Raw genomic sequence first — 26,141 nt, forward strand, 5'->3', positions numbered from 1 at the left:
GAGAACAGCCGGGCTGCGGGGATGGGGACAGCGCCAGCAGGATGCGCCCCCTCCACGGCTAGAGGGACCCTGTTCCACGGGGGAAAACACCACAGGGGGAAAAACACGGGAAAAACACCAGAGAGAGGTGCAGAAAATACACCTGGCTGCATTTCATCCCTGCACTGAGGGCTGGCACCCAGCACGTCGGGACTGGCCACAGGGGTGGCCTTGGAGGTGTCCCAGCCCCGAGGCGCTGTGCCCATCCCTTCCTTCCTCTCACAGAGCACCACTTCCACGTCCTGTCTGACTGTCAGCAAACAGCTCCAGGCTGTCTCCTGGAGGAAGAGGAGCAGATGGTCTGTCTGGAGGAAGACAGAAGCAAGACCAAGCAATTGTGGCCACGGTGCAGGTCCAAGCAGGCAAAGCCAGCTCGAAGCTCCTGGAGTTCTTCCAGAGAGCCACGGAAGGCCCTCGCAGAGCGCGTCTGCCCCTGCACCACATGGCTGGTGGAGGTTTAGAACAGAAAATAACTCTTAAAAATGCTTGCAAGCATTCTTCACCCACTACTCCAGGCCTCCTGCTTTAAAGGAAAAGTTTTCTGAGTTTGGAAAATTTGGAAAATATTGACTATTGGAAAACATTCCCTTAATCTGCTGGTGGTGTGCTAATGTCTGTGACATTTCTGTCTCACCAGGGCCTTGTATTTCAACTCTATCACCACAAACTGCTTCATTATCAATTATTTATTACCTAGAATAATTAAAGGAGAAATGCTAAACTTGGCAGGGGATTTGCAACCCAAAAACCTCCTTCCAGCCCTCGGCTATGCAGGGGAGATCTTAAGACATCGCCAGTGAGGTTGTGGGGACAGGGCAGAGAGCAGAGACTGCCACCTCCCCACGGACTGTCACCACAGGGACCTGCCTGCTCCAGCAGCCTGGACTTTGATCATCTCCCTGCAGTAAAACAGCCAGCCATGGATTTGCTAAAATGCCAACAAAAAGCTTCACAAAGAGAGGAAATGAGGTCACGGAGCTGATGAAATTCAACGCTATAATTTATACAAAGTGTGATGTAGCAATGGAATCTAAACTCTGAACTCCCTGAAAGATAAATTTTTAAAAAGTGCATCAATGTAGCAAATAATTGGACTGATAAGAGAAGAAATCTCCAGATCTGGGGGCTGGGAGGCTTCACTGCCAACCCTCGGTGGGCAACCTGAGAGCGGCTGGCAGGAGCCTGGCACAGAGCCTGTGTGACCCGCTCTGAGCTGGCAGCCAGGAGCAAGATGAGGAATTTTATCTGCAAATGAGCACCTTTATCTCTGCTGTGCATCCAGACAAGTGCCAGTGGAGCAGAGGCAAATGCAGCATGGCAGGGAAATCTGCGCTCGCTGCGGGGCTTCACCGGCAACGTGTGCACGTCTCTCTGGATGAGCAGTGCTAAAAGAGCAGACAGCAAAGGATTGGTGCTGTCCATCGGTGGGGCTGCTCAGATCCAGGGGTGTTTGGATTCAGGTTCCAGCCTTTCATTCCTGTCTGAGCCCCTCTGCTGCACAGGCTGCAATAAAATGAGTGAGACACCTCGCAGGAGCGTGTACAGGAGCCCTGACTGTGCATAACTCACAGAGTTATTCAGGCTCTGCTGGTGATCTCTATTCCCACAGCCTCACAGGGGTGTGAGGGAGGGCAGTTCACACCTGGGCAGGGCTGGCTCCAGGACAGGGCTGGGTGCAGAGGGAGTGGAACCTCTGTGCCCCCCAGGCTGCCAGCGGGGCATGCCCCAGCTCCGAAGCTCCCCGCTCTCATCAGGCACTGAACAGGTTGTGCAGAGGAAAAGCAACGAGCACCACCTTCAGAACAGCAATAAATTATTTCCCTTGGGAGCAAAGATGCAACCGCGATGAGAGAAAGTGGTGGGGAAACACAGCACTAAAATTTAATGCATTCTCTGCAATTACAGCTACAGCTGCCAAGTTGTTTCTCGTGCTGTCACTACAGCAGCAGTGACAGCTTTGGTCTCAGCCCGACCTTCCAGCCTCACCTAGAGTGGCACAACGCCCCTGGGGGCTCCTGCAGGCACAGGGCTTTGCTGTGCTGACAAACACCAGCAGTGAACAGACTCACACTCGTGGTTCATCCCTGGGAGATCTCTGCTGAGGCCTGGCCTCCAGCCAGGCTTCTCCCCTGGCTCCCACCTGGGAGCTGCTCCCTGCCCTTTCCCAGCAGGTGGAAGTGGCTCCAAGGAGCCCCTGGCTGAGAGATGCACCAGGAGCAACCAGCAGTGCCCCACCAGGCTTCAGTGCCACGCCAAGGACGCCTGGAAGGAGCTTTGCCCCCGTGAACCACAGCAGGAGCCAAGATTCAGCGTTTCCCATGCCCCCTGCACTCCGTTTGCCAGGGAATTTTCTGATTAGGACTTTTAGTGTGCCCTGTATAACTGGCTGAGGGGAGTAAAACAATTCATTTTGCCTCAGTGTTTGATTTTCCATGGGTAAGATCAACCCCCAGGGGCTGCCCTGGGGACGTGCCAGCCCCACCGAGCACTGCAGACCCCTTGCCTGAGCTCTCCCCTTCACTCAGACAGGTTTCAGTGCCTTGAAATGCTGTTTTCTCCTTCAAGCCCATTCCCCCAGTAAACAGAAAAGAAACCAAAGGGAAAATAAATAAGTGGGAAAAGAAAACCACCCCAGGGAGGGATGGAAATTTGAGCCCACAGTGTTAAATTGCACTAAATAACTGAAAAATCAATGTTATTCTTCCTTTTCCTCAGGGCACAGCCGTGCATGGCAGCACTCCAGGGACACCTCTGCTCATTCCACCAGCCTGCTATGTGCACTTACTTTTATTGCAAGCAAGGGCCCACTGCTGACAGTGAAAACAATATCCCTGGAAAAAAGCAATGGCCATTTTTTAAAAATAAAATAATAGTTATAATTACAAGAGAACCGGGTTTCTTCTTTGTTCTATTACTTTCATAACTTTCCTAATACTCCTGCTAATGTCCAGGGGTACCTGCCTTAAGATGAAGGGCACACCAATAGCTGGGAGGAAACATCAATTAAAAAAGCTCCAAGCAGCACTGCAATTAAGACACAGCATTGGGAATCATCCCTGCAGCCTTTCAGAACGACTGGAAAAACAAACCTCAATTAAGGATGCTGTCATTTAAAAAAAAATCTGCAAACGCAAGAAAACCCAAATCAATTTTCTAAAGCTGCCTCAGGTTTCCAACGCTCCTCGTCCTGGTGAATCCCATCTGGAGCTGGGCTGAGGAATCCAATTTGTTGGTTTTGCCTCTGCTAAGGGTGAGGAGCTGCTGGAGAGGAGTGCCCGCAGCACGCAGGGCTGTGGAGCGTGGGTTTCATGGCTACTCCTCCGTGCCAGGGGGTAAATGGGGCTGGCAGCAGCTTTGGGAACACCGCCCCACTGCCCTGGGAGATTCCCTGCCCTGCTCTAAGCTCTGCTGCTCCGGACCTCACCACACCCCCACGGGGGTGACTGCAGGGACGGGATGCTCGTTCCCTGTGAGGCAGGACAGGGATGAGCCTCTGGAGGAGCACGGTGAGTCCAGCCCGCTGCTCCTGCTTCCCCCACGACTCTAGATGGATCTGGGGATGGAATTCAGCCTTGCCCACAGCCTTGGCTGGCACAGCAGAGCTTTGGCATCCGCTCTGGAAAGAGAAACACCGGCACGTGCCACACGCCTGCCTGGCCGTGCTGCCTGGCTCGGGAGCAGGAGCACACGGGGATCCAGAGGGAGCAGGGATGGATCCAGAGGGAGCAGGGATGGATCCAGAGGGAGCAGGGATGGATCCAGAGGGAGCAGGGATGGATCCAGAGGGAGCAGGAGCAGGGATGGCCCTAGAGGGAGCAGGGATGGTCCCAGTGGGAGCAGGGATGGCCCCAGAGGGAGCAGGGATGGATCCAGAGGGAGCAGGGATGGATCCAGAGGGAGCAGGGATGGCCCCAGAGGGAGCAGGGATGGCCCCAGAGGGAGCAGGGATGGATCCAGAGGGAGCAGGGATGGCCCCAGAGGGAGCAGGGATGGATCCAGAGGGAGCAGGGATGGCTCCAGCAGGAGCAGGGATGGATCCAGAGGGAGCAGGGATGGATCCAGTGGGAGCAGGGATGGCCCCAGAGGGAGCAGGGATGGATCCAGAGGGAGCAGGGATGGCCCCAGTGGGAGCAGGGATGGCTCCAGCGGGAGCAGGGATGGCTCCAGAGGGAGCAGGGATGGCTCCAGAGGGAGCAGGGATCCTGTTGCAGGCTGGCTGGGCTGGCAGGGGCAAACTCCTGCTTGTGCTGTCACACAGAGACTTCCTGACAAAGCTTTGACTCAGGAAAACAGCCCAATCCAATTAAGAACTGTTTGGGTTTTGCTTTGCCAGGTGGCAAAAGCAGGGGAGAAGCAATTCAATTCCTCTGGACACACAGGCACTCCCAAGCTCCTGTTTGGGACCCACCACCTGCAGAGAAATTTGTGACTCTGTTTGTTCAGGCATCACCACTGAGCTGTCCCTTGAGAAATTCTGCACCCAGGAGTGGTGGAAACGGGTCTGAACACCATCACTGAGGGAATGGATATTGTAATATCCATCCTGATTTACAAACAAGGGATCAGACTGCTGGGGATGAGGAGCTTCCCTCAGGGGAATTTCGTGGCACACAAGCACCAGAGCTAAATCTCCTAATTCCAGGTACAAACCTTCACTGGCACAGATGCTACAGCCTGAGGAGACTTCGCACCGACTTAAAATATTGGCCATTACCTCACCAGCACAGAAATAAATGTCTCTAACTTCTGGATACAAATTGGAATTTTCAAATTGGCATCTGCATCTTCCAAATAAAATGAGGAAAATTGCCCATTAAATCAAACAGCAATGAAGTGAGGATTCAGCCACAGACATATTCAAGGAAGCTGCCTCGGGAACACAAAACTACCCAGCTCCATTAATGTAATGATGCATTTTGATGAGGAAGTCACTTGGGGCATGTTAGCATGAAAACTGCAGGGAGAAGATCCTCCAAGGCTGATATTGCAGCACTTCACTTTGCTCGTGCCAAGCATAATCTGACCTAAGATTTAGAGCCACCACTCAGCGACAAATTAAAGAGACAAAGAGCAGATATCAGGTCACAGACAAAGAAGTTGTTAAGACTCTAAAAAACTGAAAGCAGAAACTTAAAAGAATTGGCCCCGGTTGTCAAAATCCCCTTTTCTTGGTTATGCAACATCCAAAATATCTTTGATTTTAAATGGGAGTAGTTAAAATTTTATAGAGAAGTTGCTGAATTCTTCTGCACAAGCAGCTTTACCAAACATTCTCATCCATCAAAATTACTTTTTGCTGATAATTAGCCTCAGAAAAATGCACTTAATCAAAGTGACATCCATTACTTCTCGCTCCTGTAAATAGGACTGTGGCTTCTGACGATGATTTTCTGGAAAGCGTTCAGACTATTTAAATTAGGCAACAAATAAGCTCCTAATGACACTTTTCTGAGATACAGTTTAATTTTATTTATGGGCTTTTTTTATACGTGCCCCAACCCAGCTGTCAGCACCGTCCAAGAAAAGAGAATGCAGGAGATCAAAAACTGCCATAGTCAGGACAGCAAACATCAAAGGGATGTCACAGCTTGGGGTGGGGAACAATATTTATTTAATATTTATTTATCCACGCAGCAGATGTGCTTTCTCAGCTGCCTTTCACCAGCACTTGCAGCATCACTCCAGGACAGGAGCCTGGCTGGGGGAGGCTGTGCCCAGCACCCCTGGCCCTGCTCCCACAGCTCCGTGGCACAGAGGATTCCCCTGCCCGTGCCAGGAATGTGAAAAGGGATCCAGGTCCCAGCAGGGTTTGTGCCCCATGCTCTTCACCTTCTCTTTGTCACACACTCAACATCCTAAACTCTGCCTTTGCTGGTGCATCCCACAGGCTCTGGCTGCTTTCATGTCCACAAAACATCAGCGAGATAAGAAACGCAGTGCTGCCATAAGCAAGCAGAACAAATCCATTTTTCTCCCAGTGCTGACACTGACAGCACCTTCCAAATGGGAAAGGAACTTCTGAACCAGGCAGGACTAATGCCAGACAGCGGAGGCGGCTGCAAGGCTCCCAAAGAGAAATCACTCCCAGCCAGATCCTTGCCCTGAGTGCAGTTTGTACCCTCTGAGAATTCAGAGCTGAGTGACACCTAATCCTGCCTCCCCAACCCAAACACCTGCCTGCTCTTTGTCAAGCCCAGAGTTTAAATGCAGCTAAGCCCAAACCCTTCCACCATCTCCCGGCAGTGAGTTCCAGAGATGAGTAAGATGATCCTGCAAGGAGCACTTGGACTTGACAACTCTAGATTTGCTTGTCATTAGGCTTTTCTCCCTCTCTTTCACAAATCCATTTTCCTCCCACATTCCCTCCCCAGTCAGCCGTTTCCTATTTGCTTCCTGGCCAATTTATTGCATCCACCACAGGAGGCTTAAAGTGTTATTTTAATTCTCCTGTCAATCACTCCACCTGCCAAAGGGCAAGCCCTGCTCGGATCAGCCGTGCTCATCATTCACATTCCAGAAACAAAAGCAAATTAGGAGCAGCCTAATTTACCCCATTCCACCTCACACTCACTGAGCAGCTCCTTCAGCTCCAGAGGTTATCTGGACCCTCTCTCTCCTCCTGCTGTACCACAGCTCTCTAATTATCCACTTGTTCCAACGAGCTCTCATCTCCTCGAGCTCCAGCATTACCTCATTCCCTTGCCTCAGCCCGGGGTTGGTGTCTCTTCAGCATCCTCTGTGATGAGGATGCACTAATTCATCTTTAACAGGAACGGTTTTAATTCTCCAGAAGCAGCAAAACCCGGGCTCCCTTTTGGCCTCCGATCCTTTTAGTCTTTGCTGACCCCAGAAACCTCCTCACCTCCAGCAGCACACTCATTCCAGGGTAATGCTCAGGAGCAGATATTCGAGGCACTAATGTTTTAAGCATTCCTTTTACAAATAAATGAGATATTCGGCGTTATGTTCTCCTTCGGTGTTACAGCTCTAAGTCCAGCGAGTTCTATTTTACCACTCCTGGCAGAGTTCACGTGGGGGAATTTTCCTCAGCACATCCCTGTCAGGGCTGTAACAGAGCCCTTCAAAGCACAGCTCTCAGCTGCTCATCACCCACAAGCACAGCAAAGCCAAAAAGTCTTTCTGCTTCTCATTTTTTCCTTCGCCAGCCTAAATCAGCTCCTGATTCAGTGAGTTTGGAGCACACTAATGAACTAGTCATAATTACCCCAGCGAGCTTGATTCAGCCACAAGGTTCCACTGTTATTAATGACTTGGACTGGAATCCAGGCCTAACATCAACATTTCCCAAAGCCCACAGCTCATCTCAGCTCCCAGCAAAGTCAAGTGGGCTGCAGCGAGCGGCAAATGTGGGCTCAGAGATCTGCATTCCCAAATGCAATGAAATTATCAGCGTTTTCCAGATGAAGGGGAAATCAAACAACTCAAGGAAACAGCACAAAGCCAGTGAAACTGAGATATCTTGAGAAACAGGGCTAATTAATTAACAAAACAACCCAGAGTATCTCCGCATTAAAATTAAAGAGATGCTGAATCAGAAAGACTCAAATCTAGAGGAAAATGAAGGTTGAGGGGTGTAACCAGAGAAATACAGAAAGAACACAGTCTGCAATTGCCATCTTCCATATTTCAGCTGCTTTCAAATACTGAAATATGAAAATTATTAAATCTTCAAACTTGACCAAATGAGCCATATCACAACTATTCTGAAACCCAGACATTTTCTGCAGCAGGAATTTCATCTTAACTTCTCACTTGGTGTCATAAAACTACATTAATGTTTAAGTGCCTGTTAAGGAAATCTGGGCTTTAAAACCTCCAGGATCACAGACTCATTTTCGAGCCAGACCAATTTTATGCAGCGATAAAAGTTGGGAACACTTATAGAGAACATTTGTAAAACCCACATTCGCAGTCTCAAAGCCAAATTCACTTTTTTTTTTTTCCATGACACTTGTACGTATAAAAAAAAAAAAAGACCTTTTAGGAGAGAGGCACAAAAGCCTCTATGCAGGTGTACCAAGCATACAGCAGCTAGTCAAGGACTAACCAGTAATTGAAAGTTTTTTTTATCAACACCTCTCTTTGTTTGCATCACGCAATTAATTGCTGGGCAGAGATAAAAATCTGACTCCCCATTGGCACTGCAGCTCCCGGGTATTTATGATGGGAACAGAGTTGAAGGGAAGGTGCTCATTCCTATCATAAATCCTGATTTAGCTGCTCTGCCCATGGAATTCTCTTGCCACTGATGGCATTCCCTCAGTGCTCGCCCAGCCTGGGGATGAATCCCAGGCAGGCAGGAGCAGCAGGCAGAGCTCAGCTCATGAAGGCCGTTCCTGTGCTCAGCACAGCGAAGGGAGAGCAGCGCCACAACCCCGGCAGCCCTTCAGAGTCACCCTGCTGCCAGCACCGCGTCCCAGCACAGCCTGGAGGGGCCGTCCCTCCTCAATCAATGCTCGTCAGCCCAGACTCCACACACGGTGCCACAGGGAGTCCCACACCTCTGCCAGACATCGCCCCCTCCTCCTGCTCGCCAGCCCCGGATGGGACCCCAGGGCGCAGCCAGCCGCCCACACGGCTCCGAGCCTCTGGCCCAGCACACCCAGCGCCCTGGAGCACCCAGGGGTGCTCCCCGAGGCTCCCGCGGCCTCCACCCGCTGCACAGCCGCACATCCCAGCGCTCCCGCACGCCACGGGGTCCTCCGGCACATCCCAGTGCCCGCGGAGAGCTCCGAGCACCCCGGGGCCCCTCACCTGAGCACCGGGGAGAGCTCCGAGCACCCCCGGGCCCCCTCACCTGAGCACCGGGGAGAGCTCCGAGCACCCCCGGGCCCCCCTCACCTGAGCACCGGGGAGAGCTCCGAGCACCCCCGGGCCCCCCTCACCTGAGCACCGGGGAGAGCTCCGAGCACCCCGGGGCCCCTCACCTGAGCACCGCAGAGAGCTCCGAGCACCCCCGGGCCCCCCTCACCCTCCTGCCCTCACACCAGCACTGTGGAGGGCTCCGAGCACCCCGGGGCCCCCCGAGCCCTCCTGCCCTCACCTCAGCACCGCGGAGAGCTCCGCGCCCGGCGGCTCCGGCTCCGCGCCCGCGGGGGCAGCACCGCGGAGAGCTCCGCGTCCCCTCCCGCCGCAGGGGGGGTCCCGGAGGGTCCCAGGCGCGTCCCTCCCCCACCCCGGGTGTTGTCCCCATCCTCGGGCAGCCTCCCAGGTCCGCTGTCCCTCCGGGCGGGTGGCTGTCCCCGCGCCTTCCGCCCCGCTGTCCCCGCCGTGCGCCCCGAACCTGTCGTCGCTCTGGAAGGACTGGTCCCCCAGCAGCAGATCGCGGAAGCGGTACCGGGGCGGCAGCGGCAGCACCTCGGACTCCAGCTCCGTCATCTTCAGGGAGGCGATGTCCAGAATGACCCCGCTCTTGCGGCTCCCGCCGCCGTCCCCGCCGCCGCAGCCGCCGGGCGACGAGAGCCTGCGGGAGGGAAGGGGACAGCGGCAATGGGGGGGCGAAGGGGGGAGCCCTGCCCTGCCCGCCCCCGCCGCCCGCCCCAGCGCCTCCTCCGGGGCCGGCCCCGCGCCACCCGCACCCCCCGGCCGCGATTACATTGCGGGGCAGGCGGCCGTGCCCCCCCGGCAGAGCGCTCCCCCCGGGGGCATGGGTGGCTCGGGGGGCTCAGGAGAGCGGCCGGTGGGCTGGGCAGGGTCCCCCGGAGCGCCCCGCGGAGCGGCGCCGGGCACAGGACATTTGCTGCTCGGCAGGAGAAGGACGGAGAGCAAGAGGAGCCAATGGAAAAGCCCGATCGCCGGGAGGAAATCAAACTGCTCGCAAGATCATCGGGAGAGCTGGCGGCCAAACCCAGATCCACCCCCAGCCTCCTCCCGCAACCAAAAGTAGGGATGGGAGGGAGGCAAGGCAGGCGATGGATCCACAACAGTGCTGGAAGCAGAAGCACAACCTCCTCTCTGGACTGCTGGCACTTAAATCATCCGAACAACCCCAGGATTAAATGAGAAACCGCGAAGGCTGATGACTCAGGCGCCTGTCCAGCTGCCAAGCGTGGTGGCCAGGAGGATACATCACCCCTCCCTCGGCACACCCGAGGCTCCCATCGGGCCTGGGGGAGAGACACAAGGTGATGGCTCAGAGGCAGCTGCCTGTGGCCACTGCACTCAGAGAGGAGACCAAACCCTACCAGCTCTCAGAGGGTGATTTTGGAGAGCTGAGGGCTTCCTTTGGTCTCTTTTCTCAGAGCACATTTCTCAGCCAGAACGTGGGCACGCCCCCGCTGTCCACGCCAGCTCCAGCCACCCGCCACAGCAGCTTGGGGTTAAACTGAGACTTCACAGAGCAGCAGAGCCTCTCACTGCAGAGAGCCCAGAGGCAGCACCCCGGGTCCTGATCCCCTCTGGTTCGGATTCATCAGTGAAGCTCACCCACACCATGACAGGAGCACCAATTTCAGACTCTCTGTGGGAAAAGGGAGGGCAGGGAGGGCTTGGAAGAGAAGTGGTGCCTCTGAGCCGATGTCCCTCACATGTAACTCTGGAGTGTGAGGCAGCAAAGAGCTGAAAGACTCCAGCTCCTGCCTCGTGTACTTCCAAGAGCCTCATCCAAAGCCTCTCCAGCTCACCCCCAGCAGCTTCCCACAGCTTCCAGCACAGCCTGCACAGGGTAAAGACAGGCAGGAGAGCTTCCAGCAGCTGGATGCTGAAGTGGCACCGAGCACACACCCCGGGATCTGCCACAGGGATGGGAACTGAGGCTCCTCAGATCATCTCCTGTCTTTAACAACTCACTGCCCTGTAAATCAGCTCCCAGCTGATTCCACAGTCCTGCTCCCGAGTTTCCAGAAGAGCAGGCGGCGTGCAGCATTTCTGCTGAACACAGCCCCAGAAGACAACGCAGCCTCAGATGGTTCTCACTGATGTTATTTGCCACTTAATTCTGTCCCCCCACAGAGCTTTTGGTTCCTTTTAGCTGCCATCTGCACAGCGCAGCCAAGGCTCTGCACTGACTAATGCGTCTGTGCAGGGCCCCGGGCACCAGGGAGGTTATTCCGTGCTACTCATTGATCCAAAACTTGGTCTTTAAGATAAATCAAGCCAAGCTCCTGTCAAAACTCAAGCACTCCCTCCGGATCAACCGATACGAGCGCTGACGTTTGCTGACCACCTCTAGCTCATGTTGCGAAGGAGGATCTGACATTAAGCACAAAAAAAAAGAAAAAAGAAAGCCACAACTAAGTCTTTCCTCTTCGAGCTTAACTGTGATAAATTAGGCCAGAGGCACGCTGTTTCTAGGCCATCAGGACAGCATTCTGGAACTCAGATTTCAGCGTGAGGAAATGCCATCTTTAAAAATCATCCACTGTCTCGTTATGACCGTGGTTTGAAGCGGGGAGCCTGGCTCCAAATGGGGGTGATGATGACTTTGTTTGAAGGGGACTGTCACACCCAGTGCTCCCCAGTGATTATGAAGAGTCTGTTCAAAGGAGCACCTGGTTTCCTCTCCTGGAGGAGAGGCCCAGGCTGCTGTGGACACACTGCCTGCCATGTGGAAAGGGCACCTCTACCCATCCTGTCCGACACTCCACGGCTCCCGTGGGTCTGGGCAGGCAGGGCCATCCTTGTCCTGCGCCCTCTGGGAGCTGTGGGTGCTCACAGCTACTCCCAGCCCTTCTCCTGGATATCAAACTCTCCTCTTTTGGGTTTTAAGTGCTGATTTTTTTTTAATTCCACATGGTTCTTTTCTAATTCAATTAATCCATCTCTCCTAGCCTCAGATTGTGTGTCAGATCATGAAACAAAGCAAATATTTACCACTGTCCTCTGTCAGCATTTAGAAATTGTAGTAAAATCCAATTTTATCAGTAGCTCTGGAAACGCAATTTGTGCTATTTGCATCTGAGTTTCTTCTCCCATTGGCAGTAGCAGCTACACTTTGAATGTATTTTCTCTTATTCCTGCATACAAAATCATTCAGAATTTTAAAATTTTGGCACATTTCTTTATTCTGGATGAAGCCTCACTACGAGAAATACTGCATTCACTTGTTTGTTAAAATGTCGTTATCACAGTGACTTTGAGATGTTGCACACCCATGTCTTAGACAAAAGTGCTCCTGATCAGATCTCCTGACACTGGCACAGAGGATTTACAACCTCTCCTCCCTACCACAGGAATCCTGAGCTATGGAAACGCCACAGCAACCTGGCTACTCCATCAAAGCTGTAGTGGTACAAAATAAAAAATTCATGAACAAGCTGATTTATTGCATAGTCTTCAAATACTACCGAAAAAAAAAAAATAATCCTGGAGTGGTTTCCAGCTAAATACAGATCTGCAGCTTTATTTTTATCATCCCTTTCCTTCCTTCCTCCAGAACCATGTACCACTAAAAAAGCCTGCTGCGATCAGCATATGGAAACCTCGACACTCTTCCACTTTCTCCTGCCTCTCCCAGGCTGGGCAGCTCCCCGCAGCCATGGGGAGGGGGCACAGCCCTGCTCATCCTCCTGGGAGCGCTGGGGCTGGGACCAGGCCAGACCCTGCTGCTCCCCTTAAAGCACAGCCAGACCCACCCGTGCCCAGCCCAGCCCAGCCTCTGCCCTGGGCTCCTTCCATCCTTTCCTGGGATGGGCTGGGCCCAGCCAGGTCCTGGTTCCACCTGGGACAGCCAGGGGAGCCCCGCTGCCGCCAGCACCACGCCCTGGGCTGGAAATGCTGCACAAAACCAGGGAGAGCCAGCAGGGCTCAGCGTGGCTCTGCAGTGCCACTGCCGTCCGGAGCTCCTCAGATCCGACAGGCAGCTCTGCCTCAGAGGAAAACCCACAGCCAGGGAGCTTCTTGTAGTGAATATTAGGATTTCCATCACTATTTTTAGCTGTGTCTGTCAAAGAAGAGGAAGGATACAACCCGGGTTCCTCCTCTGCTGCCTGGCACACTGCACACCGCAAAAACCGCAGAGCATCTTCCTGCTCCCACCACAGAGCAGTCCCAGCCCCTGTGGGTCACCACAGACCCACAGACCCACCCTGCCGTGTGCTGGAACTGCCCAGGCCTGCCAGGCACCCTCAGGAGCTCCAGAGCTCTCAGTGACCCCTCTGCTCTGCCAGCACCAAAAGTTATTGGAGGATCCCTCTGCTCTTTCTGAGGGCTGGGGTGTGCAAACAAAACAGGTGAATCCATATTTGGGGCAAGTTCTTGTATAACCTCCAGTCTAGACCTCTCCTCTCCCACTCCAAGCTGCAAAAGCAGCCAGAGGCACAAGGTCCTGCTGGCAGCCATCTGTTCTGAGTCCATCCTTCCCCCAGGAGCATGGCCAGGGAGCCTGGGTGTGCCGCCAGGAAAGCCAGCACCTCGTGTCCAACACCAGCGTCCCCTCCCCAGGCAAAGCCACTTCTCCCGACGTTTTGGGAGACCTGCAAGACCGCAGGCAGCTGCTGCTGTGACTCCTGGCACCTCTAAGGGCATGGAAAGGACAATCCCTGGCTGAAACCAGGGTCTGTTCCTGCATCCTGGCCCGTCCTCAGCAAGCCCAGCCACCACCAGGCTCCCTGAGCCTCTGCAGGGAACCAAGCCCCACAGGAAAGGCTGCCCTTTCTTTTCCTATAGCTATTTAAATATATACAATCATCTCGTGTTTGTTTCTCCTCCCACAGCTCTTCTGGTTACCAGGTTACAGTTGTTCTCCCCTCTCTTGCTGGTTTGGGTTTTTTTTTCCCCTCTGAGTGACATCCCTGCGGGGTCTCCCAATGGCCTGGGGACACAGTTTGGTCCCCAGAGCCAGGCTGGGAGGCAGCACGTCCCTCCCTCACAGCCACTGCAGCAGGGCTGGCACCGCCTTTGGCACGCAGGGGTGGCAAGGCTGGCACAGCACAGGAGGAGAGGGCAAGGACCGGGCAGGGAGGGAAGGCAGAGCTCTGCACACGTGTGTGGGTGAGCACACGTGTGTGGGTGAGCACACGTCCCACCACACGCACCAGCACAGCCTCCCCCTGCCCTGGCACTGTCCCTCCCACCCCAGCCCTGCAGGGACATCCCCATGGAAGGGTTGGGGTGCTCATTTCAGAGCTGCCAGCACCTCCTCTCTCTGTGGGCAGCAGCCAGGTCGCTGTTGATTTTCTTGGCTTGTTGAGGAGGAGCCCCTGATTCTCATCCCACTGTCCCCTGTCCCTCCCCAGAGGTCTTCCAGTGACTCAGGGTCACTCACTGAGGTACCAGCACTCCTACCATGGTTGTGGGTTTATTCTTTTCGATTCAAAGAGTTTAGGGAGCTCTGAGGGATGTGAACAGGCCCATCCCAACACCCAAGTCATTATTCCCACGTAGCCTGAGCAGCTTTGGCTCAAGTGCTGGTTGTGGTACCCCAGCTGGAGAACACGCACTCACACATCTCTGTATCCTCACACTCACAGGATACGAGGTGTTCAGTCCCTCAGATTAAATCCCTGCATCCAAATTCCCATTTCTAGGAGCAGCTGGACTGTCCACGTCAGGAGCTGCTGCTGCTCAGAGCTGCTGAGCCCTGTGACAAATCCAACCCTCGCTTCGCTTCCAACAAGCACCGGCAATTTAACACCGCAGGCTTCACGGGGAAATTAGCATTTTGTGTGTTTCACGTGGAAAATGAACAGGAAGAGTGAGTCAGTGCCAAGCTCCACGTGGAAAAAGAACAGGAAGAGTGAGTCAGTGCAAAGCTCCACAAGCCTTTCCCCTGCTGGCAAATGCTATTTTCTAGAAGATAAAAGTAGAAATTGTACCTTCCAGGTCCAGAGCCACTTTTCTTGTGAGACAGCCCTGCATCACCAGCTGAGCCCCACAGCTCCCCATCCCTTCTGGCCAGTGTTTTGTGTGGCAGGGGAGAGCTCACAGGAGGCACAGCCCCACGGAGAAGCTTTTCCCTCTCTCTTATCCCACAGCAGCGCGTGGAGTGGCAGAGGCAGCTCAGCACCCCCAGCCCCAGTGACATTTTCCATTGCTGGCCCTCCCAGGGGGGAGAGATCCAGTGGGAGTGAGGCACAGCCATCCCCTTTTTCCAGAGCATCCAGGCACAAAGGCAAACAAGCCACGCTGATGTCCCTGGTGACTGCAAAGCCCAAATAACACCGGGGAAAAGGAGGCAGGGAAAGCACACCCAGGGCTCCTGGCAGGTTGTGGGGGCAGCTCCCACTCCTCAGGCCTGGGCTGGGGTCTCCTCATCTCTGTAATATGAAAAAACCAACCTGGAACAGTGCAAGGGCTGGTGGAGCCCACCTGAGCCCCCTGGTCCTTGGGAGGATCCCCACCCGTGGCAGGGGGGTGGAACTGGGTGATTTTCCAGGTTCCTTCAGCCCAAACCCTTCTGTGATTCTGTGATTTGCAACCAGTCCGTGCTACTGTGCATATATGCAAATGAAATGCAAATGAGCCCGGCTGATGGCTGGCAGCACAAGGTACCGAGGCTGCCTCAGGACACAGCTGTGTCCCCTCCCCGTGTCCCTGGGCCCCGAGGGGTCACTGCCAGCCCCTGACCCAGCCCCTCACCCTGCAACCACCCCGGAGAGGGGCAGGACCCGAGCCACGCTCAGCCTGCAGAGCCAAGGGCACCAACCCTGCCAGAAACCCCTGACTCAGCCACCTCAGGGCTATTTCTGGACTCCTCAGGCCCCGTCCCTGCTGAGGAGGTTTCCCGCAGTGTCCAGCCTTTCCCAGCAAGGACGTCACCCCTTTTTCTGCCTGTCTCAGTGCTGGGTTTGGGGGGTGGCCTGGGAGCACACAGAAATTATTTTAAAAGCTGAATCAACCGCAGTGCTCAAGAAACGAAGCAACCAGGACTGGAGAAACAATCCCTGGGGGTGAGGCCCTGCCTGTCCCACCGGGAATTTGGAGGCTGTGCACACCAAATCCCAGGAAAATCACCCAGGCTTTAATGACAGCACACAAGATAACACCAGGCTCACGATTCACACCAACCACCACAAATCCTAAACCTAAACAGATCATTAGACCAAAAAGAGAACAATTCCTTGCCACAGCCTCCAGAGCTGTTCCTGGAGAGCCAGTGGCCAGCCCTCCACTCCTGCCTGTGTCTGTGATATCCCAAGGGACACAATCCTGGCCATGTCTCACTCCCCTGCACCCCAAGCTGTTACATCCTCTGCCACGTTTGTCACTGCCAAGAAGCTTTCAGGCTCATGTGAAAATAAAAAGGCTGCAAGATCGTGAAAGTGCTAATTCTTGCTAATAAACTGCTGGGAAAATCCTCCCTTCTGCCCAGCCCCAAGCTGCTACGAGCAGCAAGGGTTGGAGCACGGAGAAAAAAACTTCTTTATGCTCCAGACTCCTGCAGAACAGTCCCTGCTACGGCAGCAGAAGATAATAGAGGGACGTAGGAGGAGGAAGAATCTTCTCACACTGTTCAAAAATACAAAGTCTTGCCGAAATAAACCCCCAGAGGCAGGTTTGTCAACACAAAGGGATGTGATGGGATGAAGGGGAGATGTCTCCTGGGTTGGAAAGCAGGAGACAGAAGGAGAATGCTGAAGAAAACATCAGTGGGGCCCCACAGGGCTCTGCACTACTGCAGGGCTCCAGAAGGGATGGGGATGACTGCAAATTATCCAGCGCAGAAACCAAGACCAGACTGTAAACAGGAAGATCTCGTGGCACTGCCCGACCTGGTGCTAAAATGTCAGACAAAAATTAGCATCAATAAATTCCAGCTGATCCAGAGAGAGAAGGGGGCAATCATCCTGCACAGGCACGAGGGGGTTTGCAGATCAGCACTCAGAAAAGAGCCAGAGTCACAGCAGACGGTGCCACAAAGCCAGCAGCTCCCAGTGGTGGTCAAAAGCCCAGATATCAGGGAAGGAATTTATTCCAGATAAGCCCACCATGGAGTCACACACACTTCTGGCTCCCCTCCTCAGAGCTGGAACAGCACAGAGAAGGCACCAGAGATAACTGTGGGGTATAAAGGGCTTTGTGCAAGGCGAGGCCAAATAGATCAGGAGGAGTCTTTAGCCTGGAAAGAGATGCAATGAAAAGCAGATAAAATCAGAGAGGACCACCAGGGAGCAGGAACATCACAGGAGCTGCAGGAGCACAGGGAAATCACAGGGCAGCAGCTCAAAGGAGCAGCAGCATCACAGAACTCCCATCCTCCTGTGGAAGCAAAAAGTACCCAAGGATTCAGGAGGGAGCAGGGGAATCCCCAGGGAAGCATCCATCCAGGCTGGGGAAGCCCCTGGTACAAACCTCCCGCCCTGGGAAGGGCTGCTCTGTCCTGCCCTCCATCCCTGCCATGGAGACACACAACAGTTTGGGTTGGAAAGGACCCTAAATCCCACCTCACTCCCATGGGCAGGGACATTTCCCACTGTCCCAGGCTGCTCCAAGCCCTGTCCAGCCTGGTTTTGGGCACTTCCAGGGACCCAGGGGCAGCCACAGCTGCTCTGTGCACCCTGTGCCAGGGCCTGCCCACCCTCACAGGGGAGGGTTTCTCCCTAAGATCCCATCCAAACTTTCCCTCCTGCAGTTTCTGTCCCCAGGCACTTCCAAAGGGCACCTGTGCTCAGAGCTGGGCTGGCTCTGGGCCTGGCTTTATTCATGAGAAGGATGAATGAGATGTTCCACCCTCCGGCCCAGCCTGGCAGGGATGCAAGAGAAACCTTCACAGCCTCCAAAACAAATTGCGTGCAGCACTCGGGGACAGGCGTGGGGGTCAGGGAGAGGTCGCTGCAGGAGGACTGGGAGGATTCAAATAGATGCTGTAAATATTTTTGCAGAGCAGAAAGAGCCCTGAGCACAGGCAGTGACCTACTTTGCTGTTCTCCAGCCAAGGGTGATACCAGAGCCCAAGGGCAGCTCCTGAGGGGACGTTCAGCACCCTGGGGGCCTTTCATGAACAGAATAGTGGGGAAGGCTCCCAAACCTCCTCCCTCTGAGCCAGGAGTGCTGGTGGGTGCTGCCCTGCAGCAGTCCAGAGCCTCCCACTCCCCTTTCCTGACCATCTGAGGAAAACAAGAGCAGAATTCTATCTTCTCTCTGCTCCATAAACACCCTGAAAACACAGGATGTTTGGCCCTGTGGTTTTATGGCTCCCCTTTGCAGTTTCTCCAGGAACAAGGCCCGGATGCCCACGGGCAGCCAAGGCAGCAGTTGTTGCAGTCCACAAGGCTGATTTTCTGGAAGCTGATAAATGTCCAGGCTCGTGATCTTGCCTGGAGGAACCGATTACTAATCAGCTGCAGAGTCTGGTTCAGTGAGAGCTCTGCCAAAGAAGCATCTTCTCATTCATTTCCAGAAAACTGAAAACTTCAGAGACAACAACGGGCTGTCAGCTGCAGGGACCACCCTCGTGCTGAACTGAGACAGCTCCTTGGATTCATCTGAAGATCACCAGGAGAAGCCGTGGCAGAGCCATCCTGGGCTTGACTGAGTGCTCACACTTAGCAAGAATCCTGTTTAATCAATGCTTTTTTTAAATTTCTCCTGCCTTTGGACTCAGGCGGATGCTTTAACCAGAAGGTGCCAATGGGCATTTTTAACCTGGCTGCCACTGCTCCAAACCTCGCTGAGATTTCTAGTCCTGGCCTCCCAGCCAGGTGGGATTGAGCACTGCCCCTGCCAAACGCAGCCCCTGGAGCTGACATTCCACAGGAACATCCCGAGTGTGGCAGGCTGCTGCTGTCCAGCCCCCAGCCTCACCTGGGACCCACCTTCCCTCCACACCCCACTCCCAAACCTTGGCACAGCACCCAAATCCCCGCTCCCACGGGCTTCAAACAGCAGCAGCCACCCGGATCCCCCAAAAAGAGCCGTTCAGAGCCGACCTGAGAAAAGCCACGTGCGTCTAACACAGAGCCGTGACCCTCCTAAGCAGCCGCTCCAGGTATCCCTGTGCACGCCGCCTTCCTCCAGCCTTCCCTTCTCGGGCGAGCCATGGGAGCGGGAGGCAGGGATGGGAAATCCGAGCCTCCTCCCGCCCGTCCCTGCCTCTGCCGCTGGCTCGGGCAGGATATTTTTGTGTGAGTGCTTCCATCTGGCCGCTCATCCATCACCGTGCCCGCGGTGCCCTTACATGGGCAAGGCGGGGGACGAGGGAACCCTGAGCTCCCCGAAGCTGCAGCCCTGTGCAAACATTTGCCCAGATTTCCCACGAGGTAGGAGAGTGAAATTTAGGCTCTTTTGTACCCTCTGGGTGCCAGAAATGTGTATTTACTCTCCAAATAAACTCTCAAGTGCTTTTACAGTTAACCCTTTGCTTCCCACCTGGGAGGGACTTTCGAGACCGTCCCCTTATAAAGAGGGCCAGGAGGAAGCTCACATGAATTTCCTCACACATCTCCACATTCAGGAAACAGAGAAGATGGAATTTCTCTTTAACAGCCTTTAAGCCAGCTCTAGATTTGCTAAGCGAAGGGATAATTGAGTTTCCCATTTATTTCAGTGAGGTCAGCCCAGCTGAAGGTTCAGTGGATGTGTTCTACAGCTTCGCTGTTCTGCCCTGGGTCCCACGCCCCTCACACACCTCTGGTGACAGCTCTGCCATCACACCCACCCTGGAAGCACAGAGGGGGACAAGGAGGTGGCGTTGGACTGCTGAGCACAAACCCCACAGCAGCCTGGAGAGAGGGGAAACCCAGGGAGGAGAGGGGGAACTGCTCCAGGCAGAGGCCAGGAGACAGCGGTGGTTAAAGGTGGTGATCGTCCCCTGGCAGGATTTGCACCCCAGCCCAAGCTGCAGAGGAGGAAAGCAAACAGCAAATCAGCCAGGGGCCCCCTGGGACCCTCTAATGGGGCTCACTGCCTGCTCCTGCCCTTTCTCTTTAGCCTGTCTGTAACAATCCCTTTCTGCTCCCTCAGAGGATCAGTCTGGAAAAGTGCATTAGACACCGGTCTGCTCCGAGCTGGGGAATGTGCGCAGCCCCGAGGCTCCAGGCAGCTTGTTTAATATCTCCAGAAGGGCAGCAAAGGGCTGAGCACAAGGGCAGGCAAGACAAGCCAGGAAAGCAATGGCATTTCAACCTCTCCGCAGCCTGAGGGGGTTAGAAACACAGCCAGCTGCAGAACAATAATTAGGAAACAAAGTTCCTCTGTCCAGATTGAAAGAGACAGGCAGGAGGATCTTCGGGCGAGGATTTTGTACTGTGTGAGATGAGGATAAATGACCTCGGGCAGGGCTGGCAGGGACAGTAATGAGAGCAGCTCCTCATCTTCCCTCAGGGTTGGAGTTTGAAACCTCTGGGACCCCGATCCCTGATCTTCACAGACACAAGCACCTCCTCAAGGTGTCATTTCTGCACACACACCAAGCACAGCTGCAAAATGAGGCAGTCTGGGGTTTGGGGAAGGCTCTGTGCCCTGCAGCCACCCTGCCAAAGTAACCTCTGGTGTTATCCAGAGCTGGGGGTCCTGAGGCACCACGGAGCCTTGGATGCATCAGACACTGTCAGTGACAGAGAGAAGGGAATAATGAGGATCTTAACCCTAAAAAACAATATTCAGGGGTTTTATTAATCACCCACTCAGTGGCAATGTACTGAGAGTTGAAGAACAGACCGTTTCTTCTCTTTTCATTTAGGTTTTTAGGAATAAAAGGTCATTTTCCTAAATCATGGCAAGCAAATGAAGGCATAGAAAATCCCAGCTGGGCAGCCCAGGGCACAAACCTAGCTAAGGTCTGCCAAGCACGGGTTGATACACACAACCCATCTGCACACTTCAGCTGGCATTTAGTGAGTGTGGCAGTCAGCAGAGCCACACCAGTAAATTTAACCAGAACAATAATAGTACACAGCATTTTTCAGGAAAATCTGGGATACTTCAGCAAGGGCCACTTGTGAGAAACAGGTGCTGCTGCCAGGCACAAGAGGATGGTGGCACTGGGTCCTCCTCATCTCAAGCAGCTCTTCCCCTCCACACAGCAGCCCCTCCCTCGCACTGGACATTGTAACTTGGCCATAAAACCAGCCAAAAACGGAGCAGGGGCTGGGCAGCACCTACGGGAATGCAGCTTTTTCCTGGGGTGTGTTTTAGCCCCTTGGCTTTGGGGTGGCTCCCAGCTCAGCCCAGCGCTGCCTCACCCTCACAGCCCGGAGCACAGCCCCGCTCCGTGCTGGGCTCACAGAGGGGTCCCACGACCCCTCCCCATGCGGGCTGTGACTGCTCGGGGGACCCCAAGCGCCCCCTCCCCGTACACAGACAGCTCCGACTGCCATTCCCGAGCTGCTGAGCCCACGGGGGCATCCGCAGGGACCCGGCCAGACCTGGAGGCGCCGCAGAAACTTTCCTCCAGGCTCGGGGCACGGAGAGAGCGGTGGGGAGGTGGGACGGGGGTCCTACCCCGAGAGGGGAAGGGGCTCCTCCGGCTGCACCGGCAGCTCCGCGCTCCAGCAGCCCCGCGGTTCCCCGCGACGGCAGCCCCGGGGCCCCTGCCCAGCCCCGCAGCCCCGGTACCTGTGCGCGCTGCCATCGTCGTAGACGAAGGAGCTGTTGGTGTAGCACTCGGAGCACACCGGCCGCCCCTCCGCCGGCCCCGCCGGTTTGTAGATCCCCTGCAGGCTCCGCTCCTCGCCCGAGAACGGCATCGGCGCGGCGGCGCGGGGGCCCGGAGCGGCGAGGCGGGGCCGAGCATGGGCGCCCCGCGCTGCCGGGGGCGCGGGCCGGGGGCTGCCGGCCGCGGGCAGAGCCAGCGCCGCCGTCCCGCTGCCGGGGCCGCTGCCGGGGCCGCTGCCCGCCGCCCATCACGGCGCGCCCCGCGGCCGCCGCCGCGGCAGCCCGCGGGCCGCTCGGGAGCTCCGCATGGCGGGGCCGGGCGGCACCGCGGGGAGCGGGCGGCAACAGGTGCGGGATGCGCGGGATGCGCGGGATGCGCGGGGCGGCACCGGGCGGGGCCGGGCTCCGCCCAGCGCGCACCGGCGGCCGCGCTCCCTCCTCCCCGGAGCTGCCCCCGCCGGCCTCGCCCCGGCCCCCGCGGCCCCCGGGCTGGGGCAGCAGCCGGTGACCCCCCCGCGGTCCGCGCCCCTTCGCCTCTGGCCTCTGTCAGCGACACCTTTGGGTGGCTTGTTTTCTTTATTCCTTTTTCCTTTCCTTTTTTCTCTCCTTTTCCCCTATATTTCCCCTATGATTTCCCCTTTCCCTTTCCTTTCTCCTCTCTTTCCCTTTTTCCTTTCCTTTCCTTTCCTTTCCTTTCCTTTCCTTTCCTTTCCTTTCCTTTCCTTTCCTTTCCTTTCCTTTCCTTTCCTTTCCTTTCCTTTCCTTTCCTTTCCTTTCCTTTCCTTTCCTTTCCTTTCCTTTCCTTTCCTTTCCTTTCCTATTTTTTTTTCCTTTTCTTTTTTATTTCCTTTTTTTTTTTGGTTGGATTTTTTTCCCCCTACTACCCTCACAAATATTTGTGTTAAGCGCCGCTGCGCCTCGGGGTTGTGCCGAAAGCAAACAGCGCGGCCAAGCCCCGGGAATTCCTGTGCCGTGCTGCGCGGCCGGGCCGGGAGCGTTGATCTTCCCGGGGGAGCCCTGCTGCAATAACAAATCCCCGCTGGGGAATGGCCCCGAGCCCGGGGACAGCCTGGAAACGAGCCGGCTGCCTCCAGGAAAGGGTTAACGGGATGGGCTCCAAGGTGCCTTCCCTCCCCTGCAAGCTCAGCGCCAGGTGCCAGCAGGTGCCACCAGTAGTGATATGAAGTGTCCCAAAACTGTGTCCCCTCGCAGGGGGCCAGGTGTGAGCGGCTGCAAAGGGAGCGGGGCCCCACCGAGCACCCCCGTGGGGCAGCAGGGCCGGGGGTGGCTCTGCCCCGGCTCGGGCACACTCCTCTCCTTTTTGCATCTTTTCTCGTCTCTCTTTCCGAGCCCAGGCCGCTGAGTGGGCGCCGGGAGCTCGCTGTGGTGCCATTCTGTGGCACCCGGAGCTGCACGGGTGAGAGGACACCCCAACAAAAAGGAACTGCTCCCTGCCGTGGCCACGCAGCCCCTGCGCTCCCTGTCACCGACACCAGTCACACCGCGGGGAGGTGACACCATCCACGCCGGGGTCGCGCTGCGCCCACAGCTTTGGTTTCTCTGGTTTCTCTGGTTTCTCTCTCCGAGCTCCCGGTCCCGGGGTGCCCCACCCCGGCACCCCGCACCCGCCGCTCCCGTGCCATCCACCGGCGCACGGATCCACCGCGGCCCCCGCCGCGCCGCAGCCTCCGGATCCAGAGGGAAGTGCCCCCGCTCGGATGCGCCGGGCTCTGCGCTCCTCTCCAGCACGGGAGAGTTTGTTTCTCCCGCAGCATCTCTTCCTCCTCCTCTCTCTCCATATGGACTCTCCTACACCAGGAGTCACTGGAGAGAAAAGCAATTAATGCTCCCCGTGTGACGCTTCCCGACCCATCCTGCTTTTAAGTGGGGAGGTTATTCTCCATTCACTAATTGCCTGCCATTATCTGGCGCAGCTCCGGGAGGAGAGGGTGGGTGGCACAGCAGCGTGTTGACATGCTGGGTGATAACACGGGCGCGGGGGAGGAATTATTTAAAACGGTTACAGTCAGATGCTACAGAGAGAAGTGAAAAATGAAAGAGAAAGAGCCAGAAGAAGAGAACATCCCCACCCAAACGCTGCAGTTTGAACGGCAGAGTGGGACTGGTTCCACCTGCTCCTGGCACTGGTGCCACCCCAGCTGCTCAGGCCACCACAGGGACAAGCTCAGCAACCTGGTGGCATCTCACCTGAGGGAAGAGCTCTTGTCCTGGAAACTGCTCCCAGCTCCAGCACAGAGCAATTCCCTGCACCCCCAAAGCCAAGGGGGGAAGGCAGGGGAAGGCAGGGCAGTGCCCTCAGCAAAGGAATCCTTCAGAATTTTGAGGCCATGGGGCTGAGCAGAACCTTCCTGCCTCCATCTGCAGCACTCCCCAAATGCCATTGATGTTACGAGTCCTCATTTCCCAGCAGACATTGACACAAAGTACAATCAGTAAGGATTTCATGTACCTCCTACTACAGGACAGTTCTCTGGATTCCCTCAGCTGTGCTGGGGAGCCCCTTCAGCGCCCCGACATTCCTGCTGCACCCCAGAGCAGGAGAGCACCCGCTCCGAGGGGCTGCTCCATGCCCGGGCAGGGAATGAGCAGCACCCCGAGGTGCTGGTGCTGTTTGCAGGGCTGGTGCTGTGTGTGAGCAGCCCCCCAGAGCAGAGCCAGGCTGGGGGGCAGCTCGGGGGGTCCTGCACGGCCCCGGGGAAGGCAAAGCCCCAGGGATGAGTGCAGGGGAAGGCCCTGCTGTTCCACAGATCCCAAGGAGGGGCCTGGCACAGGGCACGGGGACTCAGCTCCGCTGTTTCTGCCTCTGGGAGGAGAACAATAAATAAATCTGTGGGAAGCAACAGTGGGATGAGTCAGAGGCGAGAGAAAGTCATCTTCTGCAGAGCACACCGGCGAGTCCAGCAATCCGCAGGGCTCCAGGATTGGTGTCACAGGGGTCCCTGCCCTGCTCCAGCTCCCCATAACCCAGGAGGGCAATGGGGCCAGCCCCACCGGCGGGAGCTCGGCCATGCCTGGGGGGCTGCAGCCCCTCCCCAGCCCTGGGGCACCTGCGGGAGCACAGCTGGATCCACCCAGCACCTGGAGAGGATGGGCTGGAGCTTCACTCAAGCCCCAGGAGCAGCACCCAGCTCCTGTCTCCCTCCACGACCTTGGGCAAGCTTTGCCTTTTCGGGTGCATCACGCAGGGACCCCCATCACCCCGGGGCAAGGAGGTGCCCAGGAGAAACACTCCAGCTGAAAATTCCTGCTCCAGCTGAAAATTCCTCCCAGGAGAAATGCCCAGTGCAGGGCAAAGCAGCCACAGAGCCGGGAACAGCGACTCCAGATCTGCTCCCAGCTGGAAATGTTGTCGGAGCATGGACTGAATTTAATCAAAGCAGAGCCTGAGCCGAGACTCCGACGCTGCGGATGTTGTGCGTGTCCAATGAATTTTATGTGGATCTCCATTTGCCAGGCACAAATGCAGCCTGCAGGGAATGGAAGAGCGAGGCAAAAAGCACCAAAAAAGCATTGAAAAAGCAACTCACATGGCACTATCTGAGAATTAACAACAAAAGGAAACTTCTGGCCCACTGCAAAATAAGCAACTTTTCTGTCAAATTGACATCTTGGAAGGGAGAGCACTTGGGGAACCCTCTTGGCCCTGTGGCCTCACAGCTCAGCATTTCACACAGGTTTATGCTCTTTCCACTCAGCTCATGTTTAACCCAGCGTTCCCAAGGCTGAGTGCAGAACTGCAGAACACACAGGGGGTTGAGGCTGTCGTTATCCAGGAACACAGAGGAAGGGAATTGTCAAAGCTGTCATTAATCTCAAGAAGGAATAATCAAACCTACCGTAAAAAAGGAGAGGGCTCTGCAACTCCTAGACTGATGTATGCAAACCACAAAGAAGAATGCAGGAAACTTGGCTATAAAACCATGGTTTTAGTCTCATCGAGTGAGCCATTAAATCAGAAGCAAAGACACCTTCATCTGCACGTCGGGAGCCACAGTTCGTCTGCTGTGTCAGTGCTCAGGTTTGTTGGCTTGGTTTTCAGTTTTCTACTTTTATTTAACACCCAAAGGGACATTAAATATCAAATAACAAGTGAAACACACACTGTAGGAACTCTCACAAAGCCTCTTCTTCCATCATTTCCCAAACCCCACGGAGAACGTGAGGTGAAGAACTGCCTGCAAGAGCTGAATCATGTCTTCAAGCCCAAACATTGCCATTAGGTGACTAAGACCTAAACAACCATCTCTATTTATTGCAACTGATGCTGTTATTAAAAACCAGACTCGTCCCTTCTCAGCCCCTCATGCTCTCAGGGCTGTGTGTGCTGGTGAAACAGCAAAAGGCAGGTTGGAATAAAGGGGATCCTTTGTGTAGCATCCAAAACACTTTTGAAAGCTGGGAGCGCTTCGTGTTGCCAGAGCATCCTGGCTGGGGACAGCTGGGGACAGACAGGAGTGACAAAGGGGCACCTCTGGTGAGAATCAGACAAGAGGATCCATGAGAGCACAGGGGATGCCCTGTGGAAAGGGATGCTGTGCCAGGAGGGTTCCACAGAGGGGCTCTGAGCTGTCCCAGGAGGCAGAAAATTT

General features: G+C 55.4%; 1 protein-coding gene across 6 annotated transcripts in view; it reads right to left on the reverse strand.

The window, feature by feature from the left end:
• The window catches only part of KCNT1 (potassium sodium-activated channel subfamily T member 1), a 79,955-nt gene extending 56,269 nt beyond the window's left edge, over positions 1 to 23,686 (reverse strand). For 2 of the 6 annotated variants that reach the window (XM_063409271.1, XM_063409267.1), the window contains exons 1-2: positions 21,493 to 23,684; positions 9,344 to 9,523 (exon numbers count right to left, since the gene is read on the reverse strand). In XM_063409271.1, coding sequence (XP_063265341.1) covers positions 9,344 to 9,523; positions 21,493 to 21,623 — 311 coding nt within the window. In that variant the 5' untranslated portion in view covers positions 21,624 to 23,684. Of the gene's footprint in view, positions 1 to 9,343; positions 9,524 to 18,866; positions 18,958 to 21,492 lie in introns of those variants that run through there. The other 4 variants (XM_063409270.1, XM_063409268.1, XM_063409273.1 and 1 more) reach the window with 4 other exon arrangements.
• Between the last annotated feature and the right edge of the window lie 2,455 nt (positions 23,687 to 26,141).

The sequence above is a fragment of the Prinia subflava genome, chromosome 12 (genome assembly GCF_021018805.1).
Source record: "Prinia subflava isolate CZ2003 ecotype Zambia chromosome 12, Cam_Psub_1.2, whole genome shotgun sequence".
Classification (NCBI taxonomy): Eukaryota; Metazoa; Chordata; class Aves; order Passeriformes; family Cisticolidae; genus Prinia; species Prinia subflava.